The sequence below is a fragment of the Castor canadensis genome, chromosome 14 (assembly GCF_047511655.1).
Source record: "Castor canadensis chromosome 14, mCasCan1.hap1v2, whole genome shotgun sequence".
Lineage (NCBI taxonomy): Eukaryota > Metazoa > Chordata > Mammalia > Rodentia > Castoridae > Castor > Castor canadensis.
The window spans coordinates 29,730,693-29,742,954 of NC_133399.1; the positions used below are offsets into that span (position 1 = coordinate 29,730,693).

Genomic DNA, 12,262 nt, shown 5'->3' on the forward strand with positions numbered 1-12,262 from the left:
ATGGGTCTTCTGTAGGCAACAGGTGATTCCTGTCATTAGTTGTCCTTGTTGTTTAAGGGTTTGATTGTGTGAGCTAAATCAATGTTACTCTCTACTTTCTTGCCTTTTCTTTTCCTGTCATTTGGTGCTGCTTGTCCTTTCATGGTTTTGTTTGCTTTCACTTTCTGTGTGCAGAATTCCTTGAAGAATCTTTTGTAGTGGTGGCTTGCTGGTCGTATGTTGTTAGTTTTTGCTTATCATGGAAGACTTTCATTTCTTCTTCTATTTTGAATGTTAGCTATGCTGGGTACAATATCCTAGGGTTGAGTTATTTTCATTCAGTGCCCAGAATACCTCACTCCAGGCCCTTCTTGCTTTGAAGGTTTCCAATGAGAAATCTCTGATTTTTATGGGTTTACCTTTATATGTTATTTGCTTTTTCTCTCTTGCAGTCTTCAATATTCTTTCTGTATTCTCTGTGCTTGTTGTTTTAATGATAATATGTTGTGGGGTAGTCTATTTTGTTCAACTCTGTTTAGTGTCCAGGAGGCTTCCTGTACCTGAATGGCCATAGTTTTCTCTAGATTTGGGAAATTTTCTGTTATTATTTTGTTGAATATATTACGAATTCCTTTTGCTGGTGCCTCTTCTCCTTCTGCAATGCCCATTATTCTCAGGTTTGGTCTTCTGATGGAGTGAAAAGGATATGATTTCTTGCATATTCCTTTCACAAGTCTTGAGTTGTCTAATAGTTCTTCAGTTTTTCCTTTAATTTCCATTTCATCTTCAAGGCTGCTGGCCTTTCATTGCGTTTTGCATTTATGTTTCATTCTTTTTCCTGAGTTTTTCCATTTCATGGGTCACTTTCTCCTTAATATTCTTAATTTTCATCCATAATTTGTTTATATCTCTGTTTGTGGTATTCTGTTTCAATTTCGTGTTTATTTAGGGCTCCTATGGTTTCATTTTTTTTTCTGTTTTGTCATATTCTTTATTTTTTTTGTCTTGGAATTTCTTGAGTGACTCCTGTACGTTTTGGTTGACCATGTGTAGTAACATCACTATGAAATTCTCATTAATTACTTGTAGGATTTCTTCTTTCAGTGTTCTTGTGGGCTTCGTTGGGTTTCTTGGCATAGTTTATCTTTGTTTTGTTGGAGTCTGGATCTAGGTATCCTTTTTCTTCATTTCCCTCTGAATCTTGCACTAATTTATTTTGGGGGGTAAATGGTTTCCAGCCCCTTTTCTTCTTCCCATCATTCTACTTGGTGCTTTTTATGTCCGTGGTCTATGTGTAATTTGGTATTAGCTAACTTACAATGGTAAAACTAATGAAACCAAGAAAGATGGAGAAAAAAGAAAAAGAAAAATAGAGAAACAAAGAAATCAACAGGAAGAGATGGTGGGCAAACAGTGAAGAAGACAAACACTTGGAGAGAAAGAAAAAAAATTCCAGGTAGAATAACAACAGAATTTCAGTCTTAGTAGTTCTGGTGTCACTACTTCAGCATCCATTCCTGCTGTTGGTATTTAAGTAGTAGCTCTGTGGTAGTCTCACCAGGTGGTTGGGTCAGGAGACAAGCTCTGTGGACCACTATCTGCCCTGCTTCATGCAGTTTTCATTACCTGCCTATTTTCAGGCAGTCTGCCTTTCTAGGATTTGTTTACTGAAAGTTCATGTGGAGTTCAGCTCCTTACCTCTCCCACCTTCTCCAGTGTAGTGGTTTGTTGTCCATCTACTTTTCCAGGATTTGTTTACTGAAATTTTTCATGGAGATCAGCTCCTTGTTATTCCCCCTTCTCTGGTGCACCCCTTCTTCTGCATGTCCTTTTCAGTTCCTTGTTTATTATCCAGTTTTGTTTTATTTTGTTTTGTTTGTGGGGTGAGGTTCAGACTGTCCAGGGGGCTATGCTGGTTTGTCCCAGGGGTAGTTGTGAGAATAGCACTTGCCACTTATTTGCTCACCTGTTGGTATATGTCGCACAAGCAAATTTGGAGCTGGCATCTGGTGGCACAGGAGCCCTTATGTTTTCTAAGTATAACATGGCATAGGAGTAGCTTTATACAGGCTGGGGGTTCAGAGTATCAGATTTCTTGGCTGTTTTTTTTCTACCAACTGTGGTTCCAGCGTCTCAGCAAGATTTTTGATTTGTGGAGCTCATGCTGTCTGCTTCTTCCCTCCAGTTGCCATCTTGGATCCCCAGTCTCTAAGTTTTATTCATTCCTTTAGTTTCTAACTGCCCTTCTTTGTATACTGAATTCCTTACTGCAAAGTCTTTTCTATGTTTTAATAGTCAAATATTGTATAAAACTTTCCCTTGGCATTGGTGGATTTCAAATTTTAATCAATATAATCACAAACTACAGATAGATAAGTGCTTATAACTCATCACAAACATGGTATTAGTACACATTGTAATTGTTAATGATTTGAAAAGAATAATTTTATGTAAAGCCTAAATATTTTTAGTTACAAGATTAATTGCATCAATCCTATGTAGTGTCAACAAATGGTATAGTGTGGAAACCATTTCTTTTTATTTTTTTTTCTGAATGCTCTAATGAATGATAATACTGGTTCATTTGTTTTCTGATATTCAACCTTCACATTTACACTTGATGCTATTTATATCAGAGATGAAGCAAAAGCTCTTTGAGTCCCAATCCTCATATGCATTGTTTGTCAATTTTCATATTTATTATTTCTGATCCATAAATTTCAACTGTCTTAGTTCAGTCACCTGAAGGAAAATAATATTTATGATTTTGTTAGCTCACACCATGATTTGATAAGTAAAAAATACAAAAGGGAAACCAGAGAAAATAATGAAAACACCCCTGGAAAGTTTCCTCACATGTAAAAAATGGAGATAATAATAACTGAGCTTATAAGTTTTTACCAAAAGATATGTTTAAAATTTTCAAATATATAGACACATTTATGAATATATTTACTTATGAATAGTTAAAATTATCCAGATACTTTGAACAAAACCAAAACCAATTTAATCAGAGAATCTGCATATGAAGAAATTGGTATTTGTTTCTAAATCAGAGTTGAGAAAACCTGCCTTAGAACATTTCCTGGAATTTAAGAAATGGTCCACTTATATTACTTATTATTTTGTCATTTACACTCACTACATACTTTTAAATATAAACCTTTAATAATATATGTGTGAAATCTGATATTTTACAGAGATTTGAATTTTTAACTAAGGAATTTAAGGTCTGAATCTATTTTCAATGTCATTCTCCTGCACACTTCTCTCTTAAAAACAAATATTATCGAAATTTGTGTGGAGAGTTTCATTTCAATATTTCTCTGCAGGATTGATTTATGAATCCATAAAGGATGTACTTCCTGGCTCAAGTGGTACAGTGCTTGCCAAGCATAGCACAAGGACCTGAGTTCAAACCCCAGTATGGCCAAAAATATAAGTAAATAAAAATGCCTAAAATTCATATAAGTATTATAAAACACAGCATCATTTTCCCCAGAATTATAATAGTTCACAATGGTGTGTGTTTTTTTTTGTCTCTTTGTTAAATGTTACCATTGACAACAAAGTCATTACGATTTTCACAGTAATATATGAGTCAAGGATATCAATCAGTTTGTCAGTTTATTATTACAATAATTCTTTCACAATTCTTGTCTCTTTCCATGCCATAGGAGTATTTTGATATAAATGTGGGTAAAGAATAGTTGTTAGCTCTCAAACAACTGACTTGTGACCCATTTTCCCACAACTAGTGTACATTTTCCAGTTTATAAAACAGTCACTGTCAATGATATCCTCTGCGGTTTAACATATAGCTTCAAAACTATCTGTGTATTCTATCTGGAAACAAATTTTCATTGGACAAATACTAGTAAATTTCATCTTCTGTAAGGCATAATATTTCCATTTGGTTCCAGTAAGGCAAACAGTGCACTGGGATGGGAGCCAGGAAGTGAACATTTTACTTTCATATTATTAACCTGATTTTTTGCAAAGGATGAGTGTTCACTTCTGAAATATTCTGTGTTCACAATGTTTCATAGAAATGTGAATATTCCTGGGTAAACTGAAAGGTTACTTGAAATTCCATGCATCACCATTGTGGCTTTTTCAAATAAAAATTCCACCATTATGGAAATAACACATTTATTGAATACTGAAATTATACATAAACATTGAAGTCTGGCATGTTGTAAAACTCAAAATTGTGCCTAAGCCAAATGTACAAAGTCCTTCTCTTTTTTCTGTTTTTATAACCATGAAAATGTTTGCTATAGTATTTAAGTAATTAAATGTTATATACATTATAAATGGATTTATAGGTCCAGATGTGAGTGACATGGATAGAAACAAGAATAGTTTCTTCCCTTTTGAGTTTTATGAGACATTCTGTAAAAGGGATGGAAATGAGGTGAGGAGAAACCATATATTTTGAAATGATATATATTTAAGATAACTTGTGGGAACCAAAACATGGCATATTTAATATTATTTAATAGAGATTTTTAAAAACTTTTGAGGTCTCTTCTATGCTAAGCAAGGTATCAGTTAGAGAAATCAGAAATAAAAAAGCTAGGCACCCCTTTTCAAATACACACCATTTAGTTACATAAAATGAAAATAAAATTGCCTGTTACAGAAATAGGCAAACTGAAACATCAGATAAGGATATTTTAGTTAGGCAGTATGAAATTTATCCCTATAATTAATGCTAATGATAATATCCAAATGGTGTCTCAATTATGATTTACCCTTCCTTATACATTCACTACCTATTAATTATTGGGTAGCAGTCATTAAGTATTTAATCCTAGCTCAATACAGATATTTCAGTTAGAAATGAACTCAGATGACAATACTGACTCAGAGTTACTAACAAGATGTTCCATGTCACAAAAATAGTAAGTGGAACTAGTGGTGCAAAATTAAAATATCAGTGTCTGAGTCTGATCCATTACATTCTTTCATTCTTTCACCAACATCTGTTAAGTTTTCATCTCCCAAAACTGAAGCTTTGCACTGTGTTTAAATACTGTCTACCTTACGCAGCCCACAGGTCTCTAAAGCACCATTCTGCTATGCTACATGATGGGGATTCAAAATCATCACTACAAAAGGAATTTAAGATTTAAAGTCTAGATGTTCAATGTTAAAGACCTCTCCTACCTATATTCCATTGAGATGCGTTAGATACTGACATTTTACTTTTTGTTTTGCAGTTTCCTCAAAGCAGTTTTAATGTCCTTGTTTCTTAGGCTGTAGATGAAAGGATTCAGCATAGGAGTCACCACTGTGTACATCACTGAGGACATCACATCCTTTCTGGGAGAATGTGATAAAGTTGATCCAAGGTATATTCCAACACTTGTTCCATAAAATAAGCAAACAACTGACAGGTGGGACCCACATGTGGAGAAGGCTTTATACTTCCCACCAGATGATGGAATTTTCAGAATAGAGGAAATAATTTTGTAATATGATAGGAGTATCAATGAGATGGGACAAAAGCCTTATATGATACCAACAAAATAAGTGACTATGGTTTTCATGAAAGTTTCAGAACAATCAAGATTAAATATTATAGCAGGCTCACAGCAGAAATTAGAAATTTCTACATCTATGAAGTAGGTAAACTGCAAGACTATCAAATTGTGCAACTGGGAGTTCAAAAAACTAAACAAAATGGATGCTAAAACCAAGAGGACACAGATATGAGGGTTCGTGATGACTGGATAATGCAGTGGGTGACAGATGGCCACAAACCTGCCATAAGCCATCACAGTCAGAAGCATATCATCCATACATCCAAAAATAATAATAAAAGACATCTGTGTTAAGCAGTCCACATAGGAGATGATTCTACTGTGAGTTTGGATGTTCACAGTCATCTTGGGGACTGTGGTGGAGATGAAACAGATGTCAGCCAGGGACAGGTTGGAGAGAAAGAAGTACATGGGTGTTTGGAGGTTAGAATAAAAAATGACAGCCAAGGTGATAAACAGGTTCCCAATTATGGTGACCAGGTACATGGACAGGAACAGTCCAAAGATGATGGACTGTAGTTCTGGATCCTCTGAGAATCCCAAGAGTTGGAATTCTAACAAATGTGTTAGATTTTGTGCTTCTATATTGCTTGGACACCTTTGAGGAAAAAAGATGTAAAATTAAACAAATAGTTAGGCAACCTGTACTTTGTGTATATTGGTTTACACTGACATGTATATTTAAGTCTTTCTGTGAGTACATGCAGCTACTTCAAATTTCAATGATGAACCCCATTACTTCAGGGAGGTTCATCAAACAATTTACCACTTTATTCCTAGGACAATCCTTTCAAAATTCCTGTGTCTCTGTACATCATACAAGTTAGGATTTCCATAAATTTAGTGAATGAGTAAAGGAGAGTTGCTTGATTTCATTCGTGCATTTTAAGTTTATATTGATTGACTACATTTGTTATTCTCATTCTTATTCTTCCATTCATTCATTCATTCATTCATTGTTATTATCAAAACAACCATTATGAACTATGTCATTTAGTTCTTTATTTTATGTGCTGGAAATTGAACACAGGCCTCAAGTATACTAAACAAGTGCTGTGCCATTTGAAGTATGGACAAACTTTTATTTTTATATTTATGGCATATTTTTATCAACATAACTTAATTGTACAAAGAGTTTTCATTATGGTATTCCATGCATGTATAAGTGTACATTGACTGAATTCACCTCATGTATTATTCTTCCATGTTTAACAGTTTTAGAGGGTTTTATTATCGTATTTTCAAAATACATGTGTATAATATTCTTTGATTATATTCACCCCCTCTAATGCCCTATATTTTCTCATCTCCCTGGCAACAAGTTCTTGCCAAACAGTCTTCTACACAGTCATGTTTTATCATTATTTTCTCTACTATTACTCATTTAAATTCTGTATATGAGAGAAAACTTCTTATGTGTATGAGCATGGCTTGTCTTGCTAAACATGATCTCCAGTACCATTCATTTTCTTGCAAATGTCATAATTCATTCTTCTTTATGGAGGTAATTGTCTCTCTAACCTCAACTGGGTTTGCCTCAAACTCAGGATTGTCCTGCTTTCGTTTCCTAGTAGGTGGGAGTACAGACACTGCCATCACTTCATTTTCTTAATGTGAATATGGCCTGCAAAAAATATCACTATGGCCCATTTTGGAAAAATCCATCCAAAATAACTAAATAAAGAATTTCATCTTGCACTTGGAACACTTCGATTTGGCTTCAGTAGAGAACATAGTGCCCTGAGATATGTGTGAGGAAATGAGCATGTTATTCTGTGTCATTCATTGGCTGTGACATGCACAATGTGTATGAATTCTTCCACCTCTCTGTGCTCTTACTGCTTCATGGAAATAGGGTGAATAATATCCATCTCAACAACATATATACCATGAAATCTAAGTTTGGAAAATGATTGATAAGTAAATTACTAAGTATTTGACCATTTTGATTTATGTTGAAAAAATTCAATAATTAAGAAATTAGGGAATTTATTTATGAATACAATTGTTAAAGAGCTCTGAAAACCTGGAATGATGTGAATGTATAAAATTGGTCTCACTTAGGACTTGACATTATCCCTGCCCTCTCTCATTTTGTCTCTTCTTAAATTTATCCCCGTAAAGACCTTTTACATTAATTTTAAATGACTGAATGTTGTTGAAAGGAGCTATGTTGCCATCTGTCTTTGACATATACAACAATAATAGCTGTTTTATCTTCTCTCCAGTTCTAAGAGACTTTCCTGAAAAGAATAAAAGCTCTTCTCAAAACTATCATGTGTACTGAAGCCACACTGATTAAGACCAAAATTTGTAAGGCAAAGAAGTCTCAGTGATTACCATGCATTTAAAATTTTTGATGTCCCTTACTGCCATACACAATGTACATGCTTGAGAATCAGAAATGAAAGATAGCTGATTATTTCTCTCCAAAAATCATGGCATATATTTATATAAGGCCAGATATAAAATTTGCTGTTTCAAAAACAGGAAAAATGTTAATTTTGGGTTACAGGATACTTATCTTGAATAGCTTGGTGAATAAATTTACCATGACTGATAATCATAACTAAATTTCACTTTGTATTTTATTTGCCATATATTAATCACACATGGAGAATGCATATCTGTTCAAGCATTATTCAATTTGTTTGCAACAACCAGAAATCAATTCAGGTGACAATTTTGAACCTCAGGGGTCCTAAAAGCCTTTTGTTGATCCAACAAGATTCCAAGCACTTTTGTTAGTCTCTAGTTAGTAAGATGTACTAATTTCTGTCATTGTTTAGCAAGATTCAAAAAGTTTTAAGTAGAGCTACAAATATCCTACCCACATGTACACCTCAGGTACATTTTAAAAATCTTTCTAGTTCTCTAAGTAAAAATACAATCAACACCTGACTTTATGTCTCCATTTGAGACTGAGTGAGCTGATTATAATAATGCAGCTTGATGTGGGCAGCTTCAAGGATATACTGGAGTAGGGCAAAGAACAAGGTCATTGCTTAAGGATGGCTTGCCTTCCTTTTCTGTTATCTTTTCCTATGAGTTCAACAGTTCTGTTACAATTGATGCAACAAGTGATGCACACTTAACTGCACTGCAATCTACCACAACCCCAAAAATGAAAGAGTATAAACATCCTGGAGTGACAGGGAAGTGAAAAAACAGATTGAGTGGTCAAGGGCACAATCTGTGAGGAATAACCTGGTAAAAATGCCTATTTCTGCAATAAGACAATCTAATTAAAACTGGACTTCAGAGATTTCACCATAAAATGTACCACAAATTATATAAAAATATTCCTTTTTCTTTTCTAGAAAATAAAAATGATGTGGTCTAATTTGGGGAAGATATGCAGATGACAGATTGCTCAGAAACCAAAACTCAAGAATTTCTTATTAATGTTTCATGCTGTAAAGGGTACATCCTTATCCTAATTTTTATCCTCATCATCACCTTCATGAACATGCCTCAAGTTTTAGTAAACAACTTAGTTAACTCATTTTCTGCTGTTGTGAGTGAGATGTTTATGGATGATCAAACTAGTATAGGAAGAAAGCAATATTTGAAAGAAATTTATGACATACTGTCTACAATCAAGAACATAAAATTTACAGTCCTCCTACTGAAATACTGCACTTTTTTATTCTCCCATTTGTCTACCTAAAGTGCTAGTATATGTTGTTAATTAGGCGACAATACTTTTCACAGCTATTCTTCCATATTTATGTCATTCAGGACTTACTGATCTCACTTCTTCTCTGGTGGCTCATGACAAAGAAGTGCAGATCCAGTGTCCATCTGCTGTGTGATACTCAATAATGTTTTATGAGTAACCATCAGCAGGTATATGAGTGAAGTCTCAGAAAGGAGTTTTCTGATGCAGACAACCACAGAAACAGGAGGCACAGGTATGGAGGCTTCCAACTGAAGGCATAAAGGCACTTGCTAATTATTTACAATTAAATGAACTGAGAGGCTCAATACACAGAGCTCATAATTAGTGAAATTGGTCCAGCATTCACAAACTCTAAGGACTTCTTGATATGAAGGGAAAACAATAGAAAATAATTGTCCACAAATCTTTTGGGCCTGTGAGTTGACAGAAGAGGAAGCATGAGTGTACAACATACTTTATTTTATTTTTACTTCCATTTGTATTCTGGTTAAATTAAATATCAAAAATTATTAATTTCATCTTTTTCAAGAGCACATCTCAGTGACATTTTTTGCACTCAAATTGTGGTGCCTCCATCACAAACATCCTTCTCCAGAAAATTTTCACTTTCATGTTCTGAAGACATCTACCCATGATAAAATTTACCATTCATTTCACCATTCACACTGGCTCCTAACATTCTGCTATGAAACACAGTGAGAAATTAGAGCCATTAATCTAAAAAATATAATGAGACAGTGGGAGTTTTTAGCACTGAAAGTTTAGTTCTGTACTTTCCAAGTAGACATTTAAACTGTTTACTACTTGTGCTGCGAATGCTCAGCTGTAGAACTGTAGAAAATACATAGATCACTTTTAAAAACCCTTTTCCTCAGGCTACACATAACAGAGTTCAGCATTGGTGATCACAGTGTAAATGACTGAAGCCAGCATATCTTTTCTAAGAGATTGTAATATAACTGAACCAAGAAACTCAACAGCTCTTGTTTACTAAAACAAAGAAGCAACTCATGGGTGAGACATTCATAAGTGATTCTCACTCAATGATGGACAATGAAGGAAATAATTTTAATAAGAAAGAAAGTGTACCCTACATGGTAGAAACACAAAACATGGCAAAACAAAATACTTAATGTAATTCCAGTTATCAGAACAGGAAAATTAAGTGCTTGAGGAGGGTCACAGAAAAAACTGGAGTTTTCCACGTGCTTTATATAAGTAAATTATAATGTAGATGATGGTAACTACAAAAGATGTGACTATAAAAGGCTAAACCAAAAAATGGCAAAAGTAAGAACACACAGAAGTGAATGTTCATGTTCACCTGGTAGTACTGTGGGTGACAGATGGCCACTTACCAGTTATCCATCACAGTAAGAAGCAATCATCCACATATGAACAATTAAATGGAAAAATTGTTATCAGGATTAGTACCACATCCTCCTGTGCACCCCAACATCAAGAGTGCCCCTTTTAAATCCATGTCTTCTTCCCTGTTTGTTCCCGGTGGTATTGGAATTAAACTAAGAGCATGGTGCATACTATGGAAACTTTTCACCCTTGATCTATATGATGAGCCCTTTTCTGTGCGTTTTGTTTTTCAGAAAAAGTTTGCAAACTTTGTATGAGTTATCCTCAAACTGATAAGCATCTTGTCTCTGCTTCTTCACCAGTACTGAGGATTATAGGCATGTTGCTCCATGGATTGCTGTTTGTAAGTTCACATTCTGCATATGAGAGAATACGTGCAATATTTGTTGTTATTCTGAGGCTGACTTTTTAATCCTTAGCATGGTGATTTCAAATTCTTCTTTGTAGCTAAATAATATTCCATTGTATGTATGTGTATATATATATATATATATATATATATATATATATATATATATGGCATATAACTTATTAATTGACTTACATGTTTGGGACATCTAGGCTGTATGCACAACTTGACTATTTTGAATTTTGCCATAATAAACATAGAGTGTAGGAATCCTTTTATGTATGTTGACTTTGATTCCTTGGGTTATATGCCCATTAGTGGTATCACAGGATCATATGATTTTTTGAGGAACCTCTATCCTCATTTCCATAAGAACTGGGGTAATTTAAATTCCCACCTACATAGTACAAGGTTTGCTGCTCTCCTGAATCCTCAGCAGCATTTCTTGATATAGATATTTTGACTAGAGTGAGATAGAATCTCAGTTTCATTTTGATTTGTATTGGTTTAAAATTTGTTTTTAAATTTTTTAATATTTTTAGAAGTATATAATTGTTGTACAGTGAATTTTGTAATGACATTTCTATAAAGTCTTACAATGGACTGTAGTTTGTTTTGTTCCCTTCATGTTTTCCTTCTTCCCCCTCTCCTTCTTAAAATGACCTTGACAGGTTGTGTTCCATGTTCATATTTGTGTGGAAAATGAATTTACCATATTCTCTCCTTTTACCTTTTTGATTTATTCTCCTGTCCCACTATTACCCCTTCTTACCTGACCTGTTATACATTCTTGTTCTTCATTAAGTGTCCTTTCATTGTTCAGAAGGTGGTTGCTTTTCCTTGATGATTAAGACATGAAACATTTTTCATAAGTTTATTGTACTTCTTCACATTATAAGTATCTGTACCAGGCATCTGCCCACTTATTGATAGAATGATCTGCTTTTTAAATATTCTTGTGTTAGTTTTAGATTCTGGACATGAATTCCTTCTAGTTTTAATAGCTGGAGAAGTTTTTTCCCCATTCTCTATGTTGTTTCTACATTCTGGTAATTGTTTCTTTTGCTGTGCAGGAAGTTTTAGTTGATTTAATGACACCTATTAATTCTTTCTCTTATTTCTTTAGTTTTTGGAGTCCTATTTTGAAAGTCATTGCCCATGGTATGTATTGAAGTTTTTCACTAACTTTTATAGAAGCTTACAAATTTCAGGTTGCATTAAGTAAGGTCTTTGGTCCATTTTGAATTGACAAAGTTTCAGTCTTTTCAATATGGTTATTCAGTTTTGCCAACCCCATATGTCAAAGAGGCTATCTTTTCTCCAAAGTATGAC

General features: G+C 34.2%; 1 protein-coding gene across 1 annotated transcript; it reads right to left on the reverse strand.

The window, feature by feature from the left end:
• Nucleotides 1–5,186: 5,186 nt before the first annotated feature.
• Nucleotides 5,187–11,138, reverse strand: LOC109677822 (olfactory receptor 7E178-like). Its single transcript, XM_020153608.2, is given in 2 exon segments — nt 5,187–6,126; nt 11,110–11,138. Coding segments are annotated over 2 exon segments (969 nt in total).
• Nucleotides 11,139–12,262: the final 1,124 nt, after the last annotated feature.